Here is a 21,217-nt window from a genome sequence, read left to right as displayed (position 1 = left end):
TTGTTTCTGAGGGAGCCACGACAACAGCAATGATATTCTAGAAAATCTCTGAGCTAAAATGTCATGTAGAGGTATTCTGAATGCAGTTGTCAAAGAATATAAGAAAGGAAAGCCACAATTTTTGAGTTATGTGTCCACAGATATCACTTATATCTCTTCTTGACAAAAATCAGTTATAAATTATTAGTCTTCTCCAAATTACCAAATCAGGATGCTAAAATTGTAAACATTAGCCTGTGTTTGGTAAGCACAGAAACTGCAGAGACTGATACAAGTAGATTGTACAAGTCCAGGAGCTCGAGAGACAAACTTTAGACCTCAGTTTATAAAATGAAGTCTACTGTAGAGAATTTGATAAATCTTCCTTGAAAATGCTTCAGCATAGTGTAAGGAAGAGCTTTAATGACTATGCCTTAAGTCCAAGATTAAAAACATTTTTTCTTTTTTTAAATTAATTAATTTATTTTTAATTCAGGATTTTTAAAATTTTATTAGATATATTCCTTTATTTACATTTCAAATGTTATTCCCTTTCTTGGTTTCCTGTCCATAAACCCCCATCCTCTCCCCCTCCCCCATATGGGTGTCCCCCCACATTTACTCCCCTTTCCACTCCGCCCCCGACATTCCCCTGCACTGGGGGTCCAACCTTGGCAGGACCAAGGGCTTCCTCTTACACTGGTGCCCCAACAAGGGTATTCTTTGCTATATATGCAGTTGTAGCCCTGGGTCAGTCCATGTATAGTCTTTTAGTACTGGTTTAGTCCCTGGAAGCTCTGGTTGGTTGGCATTGTTGTTCTTATGGGGTTGCAAGCCCCTTCAGATCTTTCAATCCTTCCTCTAATTCCCCCAAAGGGGGTCCTGTTCTCAGTTCAGTGGTTTGCTGCTAGCATTCACCTCTGTATTGGACATGCTCTGGATATGTCTCTCAGGAGAGATCTATATCTGGTCCCTTTCAGCATGCATTTCTTAGCTTCATCAATCTTATCTAGTTTTGGTGGATATATATGGGCCACATGTGGGGCAGGCTCCTTCAGTCTCTGCTCTATTTTGCCTCCATATGCCCTCCTGTGAATATTTTTGTTCCCCCTTTTAAGAAGGAGTGGGAGCATCCACATTTTGGTCATCTTTCTTCTTGAGCTTCCTGTGGTCTGTGATTGTTATCTTGGGTAATTCGAGCTTTTGGGCTAATGTCCACTTATCAATTAGTGCATATCAAATGTGTTTTTCTGTGATTGGGTTACGTCACTCAAGATATTTTCTACTTCATTCCATTTGCCTATGAATTTCATGACATCATTGTTTTTAATAGCTGATTAGTACTCCATTGTATAGATGTACCACATTTTCTGTATCCATTCCTCTGTTGAAGGGCATCTGGGTTCTTTCCAGCTTCTGGCTATTATAAATAAGGCTGCGATGAACATAGTGGAGCATGTGTCTTTGTTGTATGTTGGAGCATCTTTTGGGTATATGCCCAGGAGAGGGATAGCTGGGTCCTCAGGTAGTGGAATGTCCAATTTTCTGAGGAACGTCAAGACTGATTTTCAGAGTGATTGTACCAGTTTGCAGTCCCACCAACAATGGAGGAGTGTTCCTCTTTCTCCACATCCTCGCCAGCATCTGCTTTCACCTGAGTTTTTTATCTTAGCCATTCTAAGTGTTATGAAGCTGAATCTCAGGGTTGTTTTGATTTGCATTTCCCTGATGACTAAGGATGTTGAATGTTTCTTCAGGTGCTTTTCAGCCATTTGATATTCCTCAGCTGAGAATGTTTTGTTTAGATCTGTACTCCATTTTTAATAGGGTTATTTGGCTCTCTGGAGTCCAACTTCTTGAGTTCTTTGTATATTTTGGATATTACCCTCTATCAGATGTAGGATTGGTAAAGATCTTTCCCCAGTCTATTGGTTGCCGTTTTGTCCTAATGACAGAGTCCTTTCCCTTACAGAAGCTTGGCAGCTTTATTTTTTCTTAACAATAGATCTATCTTCTGAAATACAAAATTGCCAAGTATTAGTTTTGTGAGATATTCTTTTCATACCTATGAATCTGTCTAAAGATTCACGGAAAAACATGCTCGTGCTCCAGCTGTAGGAATTTTTGCCTTAAGTTCACCTTTTTGAATATATGTTTTTAAAGGGGTAGACATGATGCTTCCGACCCTCACCAAGACCCTTGGGAGTGGGGCTTAGAAGGATCAGAATCAATGGCACAGATTTCAGAAGTCAGACAAGCAGCAAAAGCAGACTTGTTTATTGCAGGAACTGGGCAAACTTTTATACACCCCTCCGAGCATCTCATTGTCCCTCAATTAGCCAGATGAGGCCCTGTCTCTTCCTCATTGGCTCCCTCCATCGCTTGATCCAGCATCAGCAGTCTCTAGCCATGACCGGGCAGATTCTAGGTAGGCTTGGGCAGAAGTTATCAGCTACACGTGCTCCAGTGCTACAGCTGGGCTTGCTTTGCTAAACTCCTCCTACACAGACTTACAGGCCCCTGAGTAGTTTGTCCCAGAGTTGTCTGACATTTCTGATACTTTGTCCTTTAGTTTTCTCAGGGGTTTACTAAGACTCTCTACATGCTTCATTAAAGGTATCCTAAGGAATAGATTATAAAGACAAATGTAAGAAGAATTGCTGACAAAAAGCTTCCAGAACCACATATGATCTTGGCATTTCACTGATACATTCCTGTTTGGTTTTCTTCCTTCTGAAAACTTGCAAACTTGAAATGTCCTTGAATGTTTTCCCTAAACTATTCTTAAATATTTCTTGCTAAATAGTTGTCGAAGCTAGGTCTGTGAAGCAAAGCTCTGAATAGGAGAGTTTTTAAAGCTTTAAATGAGAATAGATAGAAGCTTAAACAGAGCAAATCATTAAATATTGTTTCTTAAATCACTACTGACATCATGTTGATAAAGATACTGATCTCAAGAGAGATATATTTCAAATATGTTTCAAGTGTATCAGTGTCCAGCTACAATGCTACAAATCAGCCTTCATATGTCATTCACATTGGTATTTCATGTTGCCATGGTTTTTGCTACAACGTTTTGGCTCCTGGCGGGTCTCTAGGGCATACATCCAGGAGCTATTTTTGGATCGGCAAATAAAACACACCACACACACACACACACACACACACACACACACACACACACACACACACACACACACACACACCTTAGCTTCTTTTTAACATGTCTTACTAGCTCAGTGGCTGGGCACTTCTAAGCCTCCCGGGCTAGCATGCCCTTCCCTCGGGTACTCCTGGCTCAACATCTTCTAAATCTACTTTTAACTTTGCTGCCCTGTTACCTTCTGTGAAGCCCATTGGTCTTTGGTGCCCAAGAAGCTTCCGGGCAGCCTTCCCAGCGTCTGCTTTCCCTTTACTCCTACATTTCAGATGATCTCCCCTCTTCAGCTCTAAAAATGTTCCGTCTGTCTCTCCCGGGCCCTGGCGACTCTTCTTTCCTTTTCCTTCATCTCCACCCTTGAAACTTTAAGGGTCGCGCCCTATCTCGCTTTCTCCAGTCATTGGCTGCATGACAGTTCTTTATTGGCAATCAAATCCAGCCGGGGGCAGGCTTCCTTTAGCCTGGGTGCAGGACACTGCAAACAGGTATTTTGGGTAACACCCTTAGCAAGAGACCATCAGCCTCTATATTTCATTTGTATGTAAATCAAGAAAAAACATACTATCATTTTTCCTGTTGATCTCTTTAATTTCTTATACAAGGGGAAATAATCATTTTTAGTTTTAGAAGTGTAGTCATTGAGGAGCTTGAGAAGTTAAAGCGATTTAGTGTGAATGTGAGTATATGGGATCCTCTTGAATCCTTCCTGTGTATTAATAATCCACCTTTATTTATATGCCCTTCCTGAGACACTGTTAGCTAGTGATGGTGGCTATGGGTTAGTAAGCCTGACTTTCCACCTGACCTTTGTCCCTATGGTTTGGGTTGTGGCCCTTCTCACGACTACCTGGAGCCATGACATTCTTAAATGAATCATGGGAAGCCAGAATCTTTCCTCTTACCCTAAAAACATTTAAAGAAAAATTTTTCATAACTGACATTTCTTATGAGTCCACATAATTTACTAATCAAGTTTCCATTCAAGAGTTTTATCTTTAGAGACATACTGTTTGGGCAACCCAGTCTATAATACCTTTTCCCAACAACACACTGTTAGTAATTTGGTCTTCTATCTTTGCTTTTGTTCCACACCCCCGCTGCCAACATTGACCATTATAGTTCATGTGCATTTTTCTCCTTTATCTCTAGCTTGTGTGCTAGGTCCCCTACTAGAACCCAAGTTCCTGGGGGAGAGGTGGCTGACTATATTTGAACAATATGAGCCCAAGTTATAGAATGTCTAGCATAAACAAATATCTGCTTATGGAAGAGTGAATACGTGGAGATTGAATTGTGAAAAATGGTTTCATTTTCTGAAATATTTGAAAGCCAGGTCTCCCTCCACCCCGGACTTCTGTTAACTTTTAGGTTCTAGTTGAACCTCTCTGACTTTAACTTCTCAGCCACTGTTGTTGTTGTTGTGGTGGTGGTGGTGGTGGTGGTGGTGGTGGTGGTGAAGGTAGTGGTGTGGGTGTGTGTTTTACACACCCTATATATTCCTGTCACATGACCTCTCAGCTTAGAATCTCCTCTTTATTAGAATGCACTATAGTCAGAACATTATCTAGAACATTTTGCCTAACATTTGATGCCTATCAAAACTTCCCTGGTTTCTAATATTTCACACTGAATGTTGCCTTCTCCCGTTTTTGTTTATGAATGTGCTGGACCTTTGAACTCTTCTCCAGACCATTTCTTCTTCAGAGTTTTTTCCTGATCATATTTATTTGTGTTATTTTTCTAGAATGTATTGCATTCTGACTTTTATAAATATTTGGCATATGTATGTGTTGATTCAATTACTAGCTCTTAATATCTTGAATGAGAATGGGAGAGTTAGCATAATTATTATTCATAAAATTGGGGACAATTGGTAAAAATATTAGGAATTTTGTGTGACTCTTTGAGTTCCTCGTAAAATCCATTTCTCTCTCTCTGGGATAATTGTCCTTATGCAGATGCTCATACCAAGCAGGTATTTAAGGATAATCTGACTGAACTCAGCTCAGACCCAAGCTACATGCTTGCAAATTAGAGAGCAATGGCATCAGATGCCACTATAGCAGCTCTGGGAGCCCTGAGGTGAGTTCAGTCCAGAGTCAAGACATCCAACAGTGGCTTCCAAAAAAATTGTCAGGTTCACCCAAGGAAACCATAGCAGGAAATTACATGATGTGTCTTTGAGTAGAGAAAAAAATAAAACCAACTGTTTCTTATGAGAGATTTGTTTTGAATTAGCAACTTGAGAAGAGGCCATCTATGAGTCATGATTACAAACAAATAATCATTCTGATTGTTATTTTAATATTTAAAGTAATTGAGAATGCTAAAGTATAAATATAAAGCATATTATAAATTCTGATAGATGTCCTCTCATGTAACTATCTCTATAATTAACATATTCTTCAGAGACTATACATGTTATTTTTCAAATGTACTTGTGTTGTTGTAAAAATATAAAAATAAAAAAGGTATTAAGGTCTTTTACCCCACTAGGTCCGCACTGCGGTGCCCCAAGATATCTGCTAGATATCTGCTAGATATCTTGGTGAAAACACATCCCAGCCACACACTTTCCTACACTCAAACCCTCACATAAAAGAACACACAACCCAATAATCTTTGACCCAATTGGTAAGATATAATTACCCACTTAAACATACAAAGCCCTGTACCATCCATCCCTTAGGAACATTGATAAAAACCTGTAAATACACAGAGCAGAATCTTAACATCACCTGCCATGGCTTCTCCCCTCTCTCCTCTCTCCTTTCTCTCCTCTAGTCTCCTCCTCTTCCTTCAAACTTCTCTCCCGCCCATCTTTCCTTCTCCTCCAATGACAGGCCTCCTTCTATCCTGTACTTGCCCTTCACCTGTACTTTACAAATTCAATGGGGAGGTTCTGGTGAAGTCACATGAGTCGTGAGTTCTGACTAGGCAGCTGTCCTTGGGGCAGTGGAATTAGCATCAAAATACAAATAACTTCAGGGCAAACCACAACATACTTGTAGTTAAATAGGCCATTTCTGAGTTTTATAACTTAAAATACAAGTATAGATTCTTGTAAGCATAAGCCAATCAAGATGCAGATAATTGTCACTACTCCAGGAATTTCCATTGTGCCAGTGCAAAAATCTCATCCTCTCACCGATTGGCAAACACCATTGTGTTTTCTGTCTCCATAGTTCATTCCTTTCTGGAATGGTATGTAAGTGGAATTTACAGAGTCGACCCTGTGGCCATCGGCTTCCCTCAGCACATTGCATTTGATTTTAATTTCGGTTATTAGGGGTTACTGGCCACCCTCCCCTTCCCTGTCTTTTCATCATTCTCTCTTTGTGGGTGAGGGGGCAGGCTGTGGATTCTCTAGACCAACCATTCTGTTTATTCTCCTTTCAAAGGACATTTGGTTGTATTCTGAGTTTGGACAGTTAGTGAACTTGCACTTATTTCTTTTAAATGTTCCTAAACAAATTCCTTTGCACCTTTTTTTTATACACAATAATGGAATAAGAAGCAAATTTTTATTTACGAAAAAAACATGTGTTTTCAGATGATTCTTAGAGGTGGGCTCTCTCAGTAAGAAGCCCTCATCTTGTCCACCACCTCCTCCTTCCCCTGAGCCCAAGCAGCAGTGTCTGCAGACACTTGCCAGTTTTCCTGAGAGCAATTTGCTTAACTTTGGGAAGTCTGTTAGCACCATATTGGCAAACCATATGACCCTGGTGAGACAAACACTTTAAGTAATTCCAACAAACTTCAATTTTTAAATTTGTCCATTTGTTTGGTTATATATAGAAGTATCCTATCCAGACTGGATAGATGGCTCAGCCATTAAGACTACTTGCTGTTTATTAAGTTGTGTTCTCAGCACCCATGCCAGTTAACTTACAATTGCCAGTAATTCCTAGTACAGGGGATCTGGTGCCCTATTTGTGTCTTCTGCTAGCAGCCCCATACAAGTGCTCATACACACAAGTACATATACAAATGCACACAACATACATGCACACGCACACACACACACACACACACACACACACACACACACTAAATCTTTTAACGTACTATCTATACTCTCTGTGCTTTGGAGTGGAAGTTGTTACCTTGTGGGCTGCAAACAGGCTCCGAGAATTTATTATTATTATTTTATTTGTGAAGACTTTTGCCTCAAATGACTCCTTGTCCAGGTGAATAGTTCCAGACATTCTGGAGTGAAGATCATGCTTTCTCATAAACAGACCATGAGAGAGTATGAAGTTATAATATTACAATGATGGAGAAAGTTAGTCTGAGTATTGAATGAAGGATTTAGAAGCATTTCTCGTCATGATAGACAAAGCCAAAATGAAAAGTTTTGACTCTTTATTATCATCCTGCACTTCTTCCAGAAAATGAAAGTTGAATTCAGTTTTGATTCATTTGCTTAGTAACTTCAAAGAAATACTTTTCACATGCCTGTTCTGGGCTAGATATTGATATCTTAATGCATTATTGAAACTTGGCTTTCCTTCCCAAACAGGTACTAATTTAACAGCTCGATCCAAGACCTTTGCTGTCCTGCCTGTGGCCGGCAAGGAGAGATCAACTATCATCCTGGCCTTGTCCCTGTGCTCAGTGGCATCTTGGGTGGCTCTGAGTTGTCTCATTTGCTGCTGGTTTAAAAAAAGCAAAACCAGAAGTAGGTGGCTTTGGGGAGGATATTAATGAAAATGTCTGAAGTAGTCATGTGTAATAAATGATTTTCATGTCTTTAAAGAGAAATGTTATAACTGTTAGTGATTTATACAACTCCATGGAGCCCACCATTTCAATAAATACAATAAAGGCAGGAATTACCCAATCTTTAATATTAATGAAAATAATAAATGCTTGCCTTGATTGCATACTCAATATTGACTGGGTTCTAGGTACATTAGATAAATAAGTTTATTAATTCCTTAAACAACTTGATGATGGTGAGGTAGTGATTATTATTTCACGGTGTAGGTGTTGCATGGTTAAGCCCTAAGGGTAAATATCTTGGTACTGTCACCTGCCATTGGAAATCCGTACAATTTGTCTCAACAGCCTACTCTTTGATGTGGTGGGTCCCATCTGTAATTCTACTTCTTACACACCTGAGACAGAGAAAGGATGACCGGATATACTTGATAATATCCTTGAGAGTCGGTTTTAGGTACCTCACTGTGAGACACAAAGGAAGTAAAACACAGAGGCAAACTCCCTGGAGGGAGAAAAGCAAGTGCAGGTAGTTTTCCTCAGCAGTGGATAGCTCCAAATAGTCACGCACCTCCCTGATCCAGTCCCCAGAAGCAGAATGTCACATCTTTAGACAATATCATGCCTTCTGAAAGGGAGTTTCTAATGGGACTTCTCACCCTTCTCCTTTGGTTTTGAAGATGGAATGAGGAAAAAAACAGCAGATATGTCATTAAATAAATCTTCTCCTTATACCCAAATCTCACACCACACCTTTGAGTATACTGAAGAAGCACCTGTGGTAGGAGGAGCCAGCATGAAACTACAGCTGTAAGCGGTAACTACCAAAAAGGTGCTACAATGAGCGAATGCATAAGGTTCAAATAAGGAACTACATAAAATAGATGGAACCTTGCCTAACCACTAGGATGTTCACTGTTTGAACTTGCAAGGACTATCTGAGAAAAGGACAGCACTAATTGATAAACACTGCACCTGAACAGCATTCAGCCTGGAGATCTTGTCCCTTTCCCCATCACAGTGACTATAGTAAAATCTTTCTCCTTCTGAACCTATATAAACTATATATATATATATATATATGTATATATATATATATATATATATAGTTTCAAAGGGGTTCTAAATTATATAGCCTACAATGTGTTGAATTTCATTATCTATACTGTTTGTGTTTAAATCTGAAATTCTGTCTACATTCTGTTTGTATCTAAAGTCTATGTGTACCTATGTATATGTGAGTGTGTTTGTGTAAATATGAGTGTATATGTTTATATGTGTGTATGTATGTTTGTGCTTGTGTTTTTGTGATGTGTGTGTATGTTGTGTGTGTGTATGTTTGTATGTATATATGCCTTCTTTTATGTGTTTTTATAGCTATGTCTGTACATGTAGGTTTGTTTGCGTATGTCTGTGTATGTGTTGTGTGTATATATTTGTGTATGGTGTTTTCTGATTCCTAAGTAGATTATCAAAATCTTTTATGTCCTATGATCCTCCGGATTAAGTTATGTAATTTTCACTCTTAATTTATTACCTAATTCCACTAGTAATTCATAGGCCACACACTAATCCTTGTAAATCTCATCCCTTCTGGATGAACTCTTAGTTCTAGAAGTAGATTCTTCTTACATTTATCAATATGTAAGTTTCTCATCTTGGTCCCTTTCTGTTCTTTAAAGCTATCAATATCTGTGGATTCATTTTTCTGACTTTTCAATGACATATCAGAATTTTCACCAACTGTCAATCTGTTTGGACATTGGTTAGGACACTTTTTAGAGTTCTGTGATTGAAGTGCTTCTGCACAAGATGGCACTATTAGATGAGTAGATCCTTGTAGTTTACCTAACTCTATGACAGTAAAATACAACATTCACATTTGCAACATGATCAATTTTTTAAGTATCAAAAAAATTAGCTCATAATGTCTTAAGTAGATTTATGACATTGTGTTGGGTTGTATCCATAACTATCCTTATCTATATGTAGTCACATTCTCATGATCCCTGTAAATTTCTTGGAAGTTTTCTTTGACTCTATTATTTACTTCAAATTAAAAGCTTTAATAGCTTTTGTTGTACTAACTGGTCTTGTCCAATGAAAATATAAAGTAAATGATATTGAAAGATACACAATAAGTGTAGTAATTTTCTAATTTTGTCTCTAGCCTAAGTATCTAACATTATTTTGATCAGTAATGAATATAAAATAAGTGGATATTTTCCTTTTCCACAAGTCAGGTTGTGTATTTTCTATTTACCATACATTTCAACTAAAACTATTTATATCTCAAGCATTCCAAATCAACATGTGGCTTCTAATGTATCAGATGATACAAATTTATATTAAAGGGATTAATCAGTTTGTGAGTATCTTTAATACCATTTTTTAATCTCTAGACATACTATATACATTCTGTTAAGTATACATCACAATCATGATTGAAGGAGATATGAATGACAGAAACGCCTTCACACTTAGGTGCTTCTTGTAATTTAAAAAATAAAAGTCTTTTAATCTGACAAAACAAGAGGGAAAATGCACTTATTTTTTTTCAATTCAGAAATAAAACCAGAAGACATATCTGAATCCCAGGCTAAGGAACAAAAGAAGAATACCCATATCTCTTCCAAACCCAGAGAACTACAAGTAAAGACAGCAAAAGAAGACGCTTTGATGGGAGAAGGTAAGGCTTAAGCAGTGACGACCTCTGAGGGTTAATAGTGGCTCCTTTTTTCCTGATGTCAGGTTAGGAAGTGGTTTAGTTCCAGCCCCATTTTTGTTTTTGTTTGCTTGTTTTTGGTTTTTTTTTTTTTTCATTATTGTTCTTAATTAAATAATACCCCAGAGCAGCAAGACACAGGTCTATCGGATTCACTCAGCTAGTAGCCAGTTATTTGAACTGACATTTATATATCTTTTCTTAGAAAAAGATTATTGGTTTCACATTTGAGTTTGTTTAACAGAGACAAGGGAAAAAGCCAGAGGATAGAGGATAGGCATATAATCTTTCCCTTAGCTGTTGCAAAGCTGCCAATTTGGCAACATTATTGAGTTTGGAAAAGCAGAGGGTGTAGTTGCCAAATGCCCGCTGTGCAAATTAGATTTTAGTGTAGAACCCTCAAGATTCGAGTCAGTGTTGCTCAACCACGCCTTGCCGTTTCCTCGGATGGTTAGCAGCATGTATCATTTGCTGTGGTGCGGCATGCACTCCTGCTTCTTTCCCAGTTACGTTATCATTAGAATTGACGTGAAGCAAGAAAGTTAAGGCTTTGCCTCAAGTGAATGTCTGGCTTTTGGCCTACTTAAGGATGCACAATAGGAATGGAATGACCAGAGCACATGGGCGTGCCAAGCATGGATAGTGTGTGTAAAAAATATCCACATGATTTCCATGACTCTGAAACATTTTAAAATATATGTTCTAGATGGAAAAACAATTCTAGTTTGCCTAAGCGTCAGCTACCATATTTTCTAGTAGAAAAGGAGTCATGGTTTTAGTGGTTCTGAGTTCAGGTTTAACTGTCATGTGTCAGTTGAAAATTATAGTTGAATGGCCTTTTCCGTTGTGTGCACGCAAGTGAGTTCATTTGTGTGTCCCTGTGTGGGAGACCATGTGTGTGCTTACATACATAATGTAGCTTGTTTGGGGCCATTCCCCATAGAGGAAATGCAATTTTTATTTTTTTCAAAATTACCCAGCTGTATAGCTAGCACAGTTCCTCAAACTATACTAAATAGTAATACAAATGAGGATAATGATGATGATGATGATGATGATGATGATGATGATAGGGGTAGGAGTGAAGTGGAGATTTTGCTAGTATAAAAAATGGAATGAGAAAGGGGACCCAAGAATTCTTTGGTGATTCCCCATCAAGTCATTTGGATTTTGAGCACTTATCCACCTCTTACAGAGGAAAGCTTCTTGTCCTTTATTGCATGCAGATCCAGGGTATGTTTGAAATTCTGACTCCAGCAGCTCATCCTCGGCTACATTCTTTAGCAACTGGCTGGGGGGAAGCTGCGCTTGCACCTAACCTAATATGGTTATCTACACATCTCACAGTCTCCTTGCTTAAACTGATGTTATTAAATGTTCCACGATGACTGTGTTTTATGGGGTAGTTTATTAATAAATTATCAGGAACGAGACAAGAAATAGATAGGGCTTCTGGGGATCAGTTTAGACTGGAGAGATGGGAACATCAAAGGGGCCATTTTATTAGGACATCCATGTTAAAAATAGATGTGCTATCTGAGCCCTCCCGGAGGATCATGCTAGATTTGTTTGCTTATCTTCCAAGCTTTGTCTGGATCTTAAAAACATCATTTCCAAAAACGCCTAATTATTAAAAGGCCTTAAATAAGTTTGGTTTTGTTCCACTATTTACATGACATTTTAGTTTTCCGTTTCCGTCTGTGTTTTCAAACTTTTGGCATTTATTACTAACAGAGTCGGCTTTCCTGCTCGCCAGTGTCTTCCCTCGCTATGGATCCCCTCAGAGATGGAGAAGATTTAGAAAGATGGGCTGAGTCTTACCCCTAAATTTAGATACCAAGCTCATTATGTCATGGATGCAAGAGTGGAAGAAAGGAGGGAAGTGTGGAGAAAGGGGCCCTTAGAGTGCACTGCCGCCAAGGGTTTGGACATGCTGACGCCATCTTTCCAGTTCCTATATAATGCTTCTCTTCTGTGCCTTAGACTTAACAAATCCTCCTTGTCAGATGGGGGAGCAGGAGGATGTGACAATCGCGGCATGGAACCGTGGAGTCGGACAGACTGGGTTTACTTCTGAATGCCTCCTTTGACAGAATTTCTATCCTCCAGCTTCACAACTAACCTCCCCGTGCCTTTCAGTTTCCAAACTGGTAAAATTGACATAATAACGCTGCTCCCAGTTGGGGTTGTTGCACAAATTGTGTATCAATTAAAAAAAATTAATATCGGTAAAGGTCACAAGGCAAATCGTAGCATATAATGAATTAACCATGTGCTAGGTATTATTGGATTTCCTTATGACTATGTGATATTCACTCAATTTAGGACAGCCTAACTCCTTGTTAGTTTGCTCAATACTCTTTCAATTGAGGCACTAGATACTAAGCATTTATTCTTCATACAGTTTTCCCTAGTCTCTCTGTAAGGAGTTGCCCTCCTCCCTATTCAGTACAGGATACGCCCAGACACCAAATTCCCAGCAGGAGTTTGATATCCTGATGGGGGAAGCAGGAGCAAGGGGATGGGGTAGGGTGGAGCTGGGGTGGGCTGCTCCAGGCAAAGGTACAGAGCAAGCAGTAGCTGTTTTGTTTTGTTTTGTTTTTTGTATGTGTGTTTGGTTTTATGTTTGTTTGCTTGCTTGTCTGCTTGTTTGTTTTTGCAGAAGTGGATGTTAAGGAGAAAAGGGGAAGTCTGTGCTAGGGTGAGTTGGTAAGCCCTGACTGGATAAGTTAGCCAGTGTAGCCAAATACTGAATTTTGATTACTGGATCTTGGTGTTTTGTCTCAGGAATGAGCCAGGGGTCAAATAAGGGAATAGAACATGGCGGGGCTAGCTTTTGGAATGTATACTAACAGTTTAGCAGGGGCAAAGAAAAGAAAAGGGAAAGGGGAAAGACCTGTCTGCAAAGCTTAGGCCTACTAGAGAGCCCTTCACTTCCATATTTAAGTAAAAAAGGAATGCTTTCTTACTGGATTAAGAAATACCACATATGTATCTGCATAGTAGTAGCTGTGGCCTTGAGAACTCCTTTTTACCCCTCCATTAATTTGTTTATTCACTTTACAGCCTGATTGCACCCCTCTTTCCTCCTCTCTCCCAGTCTCACCCTTACACCCATTTTCCCCTACTCCTCTCTCCCATTCTCCTTAGAGAAGGGAAGCCCTCCATTGGTACCAGATACCCTGGCACATAAAGTCATTGCAGGACTGAGAGTATCCTCTCCCACTGAGGGGAGAGACAGACAGACAAGGCATCTCCCTTATGGGAAAGGAATTCAAAAGGTTTGCAACAACAGAGTCAGAGATGTCCCTGATGCAGTCATTAGGGAACGCACAAGAAGACTGATACATATGTGCGGGGGCCCTAGGTTCAGCCATGAGAACTATTTGGTTGGTATTTCAGTCTCTGTGATCCCCATGGGCCCAGGTTTGTTGACTCCGTGTAGGCTTTCTTAAACTCTTTATGCATGTGATAGTTTCCGTCCCAAGGACAGTAGCTCTCTGTCCCAGCAATTTTGTCTCCTCTGTATGGCAGCTGACTTACCAATGGCCTTGCAGAGAAGAGGCTCAGTTCTAAAACCAAAAAGCAGAATCAGTCTGTCATTACCTCACAGCCAGAATTCTGGGGACAATTAGTTACATTTGCTGTGAAGGATATTTGCAAATGCATGGAGAAAATAATTTCTGACCAGGACTTTGTAAGGGCAGTTGACACACTGTTGACAATGTGTGGAGACCAAGGATACTGGAATATTCCCTGATGCCTAGTGTCAACCCCACAACAGATATTATTTGGTTCCAAGTGGCGAGAGTATCAAGAATTAGAAACCTGACCAGAGTCTCTTCCCTATTGTTGCTACACTTGGGTGACAAACTAGGAGAATGAATGACTAGTCAAGTTTAGTGCTCCACTCTATATAATAGTGAATATTAATATTGGATATTTATTTACTGTGTCATATCATTCTGTTGTTTCAAGGAGATGTTATCTGCTTTCCTACCTTACATCAAATTCTAACATTTGGAAACTCAATTTTAGGGATAATTAGAGAATAGCGTTGGCCAATGAAGAATAAAGAAATCATAACAGACAAGTATCCAGTGTAATTGGGTGCTAAAGGGGAAAGGACATTATTTTGAATGACATGTTTAGCCCTTCTAAGTCCTCCTGAATCATTTTATACTGTTTTGAATCTCATTTGTTAGGGACTTGAATGTCCATTTTGCAGAAACTGGTTCATAGCAATGCCAGACAAATCTTGCATTGGTATCACAACTCAGACCCGTATTGGGTTTTCTCTGTTTTCTTGACCCCTTAAACTGGTCATAGCACCTTTGTCTCCCAGGCTAGACACGCCCAAGTTCTGTTTTCTTATTTAGTCTTTCTCATACTTCCCTCTTCCTTGTTTGCTGAATCTTATAAATTCAGCCTCTTTTTATTGTTCTTGATGTACTTCTCTTTTTGCTTCATCTCTCAATATCTTTACTACAGCTACATTTACTGTCCCAAGGCCTGTGTTGTCCATCCTCTCCAGTTGCTTGACCCTCAATGACAGTATTCCCTGTGTACAACATAGTGACCCCTTTCAAAATGTTCTCAAATCTGCCCACATATTTAGTTTCTCCCATTTCTCCCAACTCAAGATGAACCATCTTTTAGATTCCTTTAAGAGTTTATAATATTCCCCTCTTGTCAACTTAGCGCAAGGTTTACTTATGTCTACCTTATTATTTGATATAAATTTATATCTTCTATAAGCATTACCTCTTTTACTATAGTGATTATTATATTAAAAACCACAGGGAATGACAGGAGAGATGTTTCTACAAGCCCCTAAGAAAGGACAAGTTATTTGGAAACTACTAATTAATAGCATCTCTATATCTCATTAAAAGGGGGAGTAAATATTTCCTGTTTTAAAAGTATGAATAAAATCTAGCACTTACTTTCTTAAAATAACTTCAAAATAAGCACTGAACGTTCTGTTGCTACACAGTATTTCATTAACAATAAAAATTTAGATTTCCCAAATATATACAAAGCAAATAATTTAGTCACATCCCCTTACAACACAGTTTTGACACTATGGCAGATATAAATCAAAATGAAAAAGACAGCATTGGAAACTATTTAAAGCTGACCCCTTTCTTGGTAACGTTACCCTGGCTTAGGAATTCCATTATAATAACACAAAGTGAACTAACCCAACAAGCGCATAGAATGCATTTAGGGAGTATCATGAAAATGGCTTAAATATGTGGTCAGCTTTGAAGGATATTATGGAAAGATATGGTGAGCCAATTCAAAACTATATTTTGCCGAACAGATTAAAGAAACACTGAATATGGTAGGAGATGATCATATGTTTACGATATATGTTTCATAATTACAGACGTATTGATTTATTTTAATATAATTTCAATCACTTTATGCAATGCCAAATGGTATAAAATGATTCTATATTTCATCATAAAGTATTAACCAATGAGGTGAAGCCAATCTTCTAAAATAAATTAAGTAAATTGATGCCGTGGCTGTGGGAATGTTAGGATCTAGCTGAGAGGTAAAATTTATGTTACCACTCTTCAGATTCTGTGGGAAAAAAAAATATATATATATATGTGTGTGTGTGTGTGTGTGTGTGTGTGTGTGTATGTGTGTGTGTATGTGTGTGTGCATTGAAAATATTGGAAATAACTCTATCTATTAGATTTTAGGTAACTTAGGTTTAGAAAAATAACCTATGGTAAAAATAAAAACAAATGAGAAGTGCAGAGAATTCCAGAGATAAATAGGAATTATATAGTAACACATGTGAAACACATTACTCTGTGTGTTAACATAAAAGCATTCGTAAGGAACAGTGCCTTCACATGGAATTAGTCAATTTGACTACTTAGAATATTTACCTAGATCTGTTTTTTAAAAAAAAAATAAAGCAAGAAATTAAATTTCACAAACATAACTTTGCTGAATAAATTGACCAGACACAGCCAGAAATAGAGTATTTCCAAACCAATAAAGTACAGGTGCTAAGGACAATATGTAAGAGACTAAATAAATTTCCTTCTCTGTTCTATTTTCTCTAAATTTCTCTACATTCTGAAGAACAATGTATTGCTCATTGATATAAACGCTAACTTTCACACTAAGGAATAGAGAATCTAGTTGGAACACAAGCAACAGGATTTACTAACTGTATACATTCTCTAACACATTGGCAGGATTCCTGGTCCTTATGACAAACAATAGCGTATATTCCTTCACCTATGGGACCTCCACTTCAGATTGCATGAGTCTCATAGAAAGTTACTGTCTTGTGAGCTTACATGGTTCAATACTGAGCACCATATATTGTGAGCACCAGGTTAAGAAAAATAGGAACATTTCAGATGAGTGTTGGGAGCCAGAGGACACTCATAGATTCTTGTGCTGTTAGAAAGAAAGAAAGAAAGAAAGAAAGAAAGAAAGAAAGAAAGAAAGAAAGAAAGAAGAAGAAGAAGAAAAGAAAGAAAGAGAGAGAGAGAGAGAAAGAAAGAAAGAGGAAAAGAAGAAAAGAAAGAGCAAAGGAAGAAAGAAAGGAAGGAAGAAAGGAAGGAAGGAAAAAAGAAAGAAAGACACTAGAGAAAAATAGAGCAAACCATGGGAGAGAGAGGCATAACATGTGCTTGCCATTTGAGAATGATCTCAAAGTCAAAAGAGACGAAGGAGCTGCAGAAGTTAGAGGTCGCATGCACTCTTAAGGCCCTCAACACAATGAGTCCTTATTTGAGGAGAACAGGGATATGTCTTGCCATGTTTTATAATGTTTTCCCCAAAGCTGATCACATCTGATAATGAGTAGCAGGAAGCATGGTTGGGTCGTCTGAAGTCATGTTTCCATTTTCGTGGAGACCCATCAACAAGAATGGTATGGGACGGAGGCATGTTAATTCATATGTTTTGATACTTACTATCCTTCCTTCCCTAAAACCCAAACACTCAGCTGAATGCCTCAGGATACATATCTGCTATAAATTCATTTTTTTATCTAATTTGTCTGAGATCTAAGCTTCCTGTGGAGGTCTAAGATCAAAGGAGTTGATTCTTTCTGATGTTGGCAGTGACACATAATGTGTGCTGACTTAGTTCTGTCTATAAGCTCACAGTGGGAGGTGGCCAGCCTCCCTGGGCACCTTTACACTGGGAACTTTCATTTCAGCATGGGAGTCTGTCAGGTGTGTTGCTGATTGGAGCTGCCATGTAAATAATTCATGGGAGCCCTTTTTTTTTTAAATGTTTAGGGGTCTGCAAAAGGAAGTTAGGCTTGCAGAAGTCTTTCATGAATAGATGCAGACTTGAAAAAAAAAAAAAAAAAACAAAAGGACAGGGAGATTTCCAAGGAAGGTCTCTCAAAACCAGGCTGAGAACGTCTTCAATGGGTTCAGAAAAAGCGACTTGTAGTGTTTGATTCCTCAGCTCTGTAGTCGTATTGGTTTTATCTAAGGATTCAAATGTAAAACCTGTTTTTCTTTTAAAATCTGCTTCTATGTGGCCATTGATTATTCTCGTTCCTGGTTATTTGCTGTTGCTGGAAAAACCTCCTTTTCCTCCTGGTGAGAACAGTAGTTTTGGGGGTGATACCAAGTCTAGTACAGGCTACATGAGGGGGCATGGTGATTGTGCAAAGTTGACCACAGGAAACAGTTCCTCCCTTGAAGGCTTTCAAAACCCTGTGAGGAAGAAAGGACCAACACACAAGTGAAGGTGGTCAATCGCGGCAGTCTCATAGGCCAAGTGAGACACCCCAGTCAGTGGGCATTGAGATACAAATCCATGTAGCTGAGCTTTCAAGAAACCTTTGTGGAAGGAGTTGCAGACCCTACAGGAGAATTAGCATAACCAGGAAGTTCCTATAGCTCTCAGCAAGAGAATCTTTCCTGTTAGGTGACCATGGCAGGTAAATAGCAGGAAAGAAGGGTCTGGAAAGGGATAGCGGGAATGTGAAGAACATGTACTTCTCAAATATCAATCCATCCCTTGGACATGATAAGAGCAATATGATTTCTTCTCACTTTTCTACCGTGAATAAAAAGCGCCATTCATACATTCATCGCTGCAACTGCCTTCATTTGTCTTCACATCCCTTTTCAATCTGCCGTTACAATGAACTGAAGCTGAAACTGGTACTCTGTGCCCAGTTCCTTACGGTAAAATAAAGATGTGCTCATTGTCTTCTAACAAAGGGAAGAAGGCAGCGCTCAGAGAGTTGGAACTCTATAATATGGCAGTTAATAAATTGCCAAGTCCAATGTGTAACCCCAGGTAAAGGACTGTAGGGGAGATGCGAGATAAATGGGTAAATGTAGAGGATGGTGTTACTGCTTCCTAAGAATTTGGACAGATCTCTCATTTTGTAAACAGTAAGGCACGTGACGTTGTCTGTCGCATGCATTGCAGAATAGTGCAGAGTGGAAGGATGACTCTCACACAGCCAGCTTTCAGAAGGAGAGTGAGTGTGCACCACGACGTCTGTCACTAATGTCCTTGTTTCTTAAATCTCTGCACTTGTTCTAATCTTTACACAGTATTGGTGTGGTTTTGGCCTCCACCAACTGTGTACAGCCAAATGCTTGAATTATTCCAGAAGGTTTGTTCATGCTTTATTTGTGGTCTTAAAAATTGCTTGTCTCTTAACTCCTTTACATCTAAAGCAGTGATAATAACACTTCATACATCAGAAAGTTGTTTTAAGTGTGAAACTACGTGTGGAAATGGAATGGAACATCTGTTGACTTTTGTAATTGTGATATGTACTAGTTAAGATTATTAAAGCAAAGTTTTAGGTTTTTTTTTTTTTTAATTCAGCTTTCCGAATAAACAGGTTGATTGGCTTGATGCTTGGCCTTGGCTGTGATTTGACACATATTTACATATTTTCAAATTTGACTCATATTTACAATTAAAAATATTTCTTAACTTAATAACATCATGAGTGGTTTTTTTTTTCTTCTTCTGGGAATGATATAATCACATTTTGGTTACATGGTTAATATTAATTACAAGTTGAGTAGGCAAAATAGTACTTTTTAAGGAAAATATTTCTAAATTTATTTGGAAATTTGGTGAATAGATGTCATTCAATGTTTTATTCTTTGACTATGCTGTCATGATGGCTAAATATAGAACTTGAGTATAGAATATAATAATCAACTGATTGAAAACAAAGTCCATTCTTTCCTTATGTTCTTTTTATAGACATGAGAATGAAGGTCATGCAGGGAAGGCAGAACCAGTTTTCCCAACACTCAATGGATGGAGTGTCCAAAAGAAAAGTTAGCCGCCGTGCTGTCCCAGAGGAAAGAACAGCTACACCTGCCCTGAAGATTCCCAGAATCACCTGTGTCCCAGGAGCTCTTCCTCAGCAGTTGACTCTGCCGGAGCCTGGGAACTGGCAGGAGGCCCAACAGCAGCTGCTTAGATACCAGCTGGCAGGCCGCGATCAGCTGCTTCTGTTATGCCCAGACCTCAGGCAAGAGAGGCAGCAGGGTCAGGAGCCTAGCCAGCTGAACAAAGGGAGTGGCGGCTGCATGGGGCTGTCTCAAGAGAAGGCCACTTGCGTTCCCACTGAGACCTTCTGCCTGCGCACTGCTCCACCAGAAACTATCCAGTAACAGCTGTGGGCGCGGAGCACTGTGGGCGTTTGTATGAAAAGGAGAAACTGTTCAAAATTATTTCTACATGGTGAACGGGGGAGGAGAGGTCTGATCTGTTTGGACAACTAAGGGAGAATGGCGAGGACTGTAATTAAGCTTCTCTTAGAGCCAACACTCAGGATGCTTCAGGCTTGTCTTACAGAAGACCTGTGATAGATTTAGTTAGCTGATGTTGTATCTGCAGGACTTTAGAAATACTCAGGAGATATCTTACACCAAAGCTTATCCCCTAAGCAGAGGTAACGTAATAAGAGTTACTTGTAGATTTTATTTCGTGGTTTAAATTTAGTAATTATTGGGAGCTTTCTGCATTGCAAACATTATTATTTGCACCTCATGAGTATTTGTACATGAAAGATGATGGTCACATAGGCTTTGTTGGGATTTCAGTTAAGAAAAAGATATGAAAATACTAAATTTAGGCAATTTTTATGTACTATAGGTACATTTCACACTGGGTATTTATATGAAAAGGGGAAATATTCAAAGCTATTTCTATGTGGTAAGTGGGAAAAGAGAGGTCTGATCTAAGGGAAAATGTGGACTCTCAATATTTTGACTTAATAGTTCTAATAATTTCTTCTAGTTGAGTCAAATTTACAACTACCAGGGAATTTTTCTAGAAGACTAAACATAATCTAATGGTAAAGTGGACTAATGGCTCTCTTATTTATCAGAGAACTGATTTTTGTTTCCCAGAAAAAGCAAGTATAAGGAGTGCCCAAGAGACTAGAAAAGAAATCTCAGGTATGGTCTTTTGAAGCTGTGTTTAGGGAGCTGAAGCAAAGAGGTAGCTGATGCTTTAAGAAAGAAAGTGCAGACCACTTTAACATACTCATCCATCTCTCCTTAAACTAAAGAATACTTTAAGCGCACTGACTTATCACATTTGTCTGCTTCTCAGAAAGCCTTATGACATGAGAATATGAAGAAAAG

At 38.8% G+C, this 21,217-nt stretch overlaps 1 protein-coding gene across 1 annotated transcript in view; it reads left to right on the top strand.

The window, feature by feature from the left end:
- Pkhd1 (PKHD1 ciliary IPT domain containing fibrocystin/polyductin) overlaps window positions 1-20,239 on the top strand; it is a 457,519-nt gene extending 437,280 nt beyond the window's left edge. The window contains exons 64-66 of the mRNA XM_032899487.1: window positions 7,662-7,820; window positions 10,428-10,550; window positions 19,824-20,239. Coding sequence (XP_032755378.1) covers window positions 7,662-7,820; window positions 10,428-10,550; window positions 19,824-20,239 — 698 coding nt within the window. The remainder of the gene's footprint in view (window positions 1-7,661; window positions 7,821-10,427; window positions 10,551-19,823) is intronic.
- Window positions 20,240-21,217: the final 978 nt, after the last annotated feature.

This window comes from Rattus rattus, chromosome 4, assembly GCF_011064425.1.
Source record: "Rattus rattus isolate New Zealand chromosome 4, Rrattus_CSIRO_v1, whole genome shotgun sequence".
Lineage (NCBI taxonomy): Eukaryota > Metazoa > Chordata > Mammalia > Rodentia > Muridae > Rattus > Rattus rattus.
The sequence above is the reverse complement of the archived record's forward strand: the minus strand, read 5'-3'. Positions and strand labels throughout refer to the sequence as shown.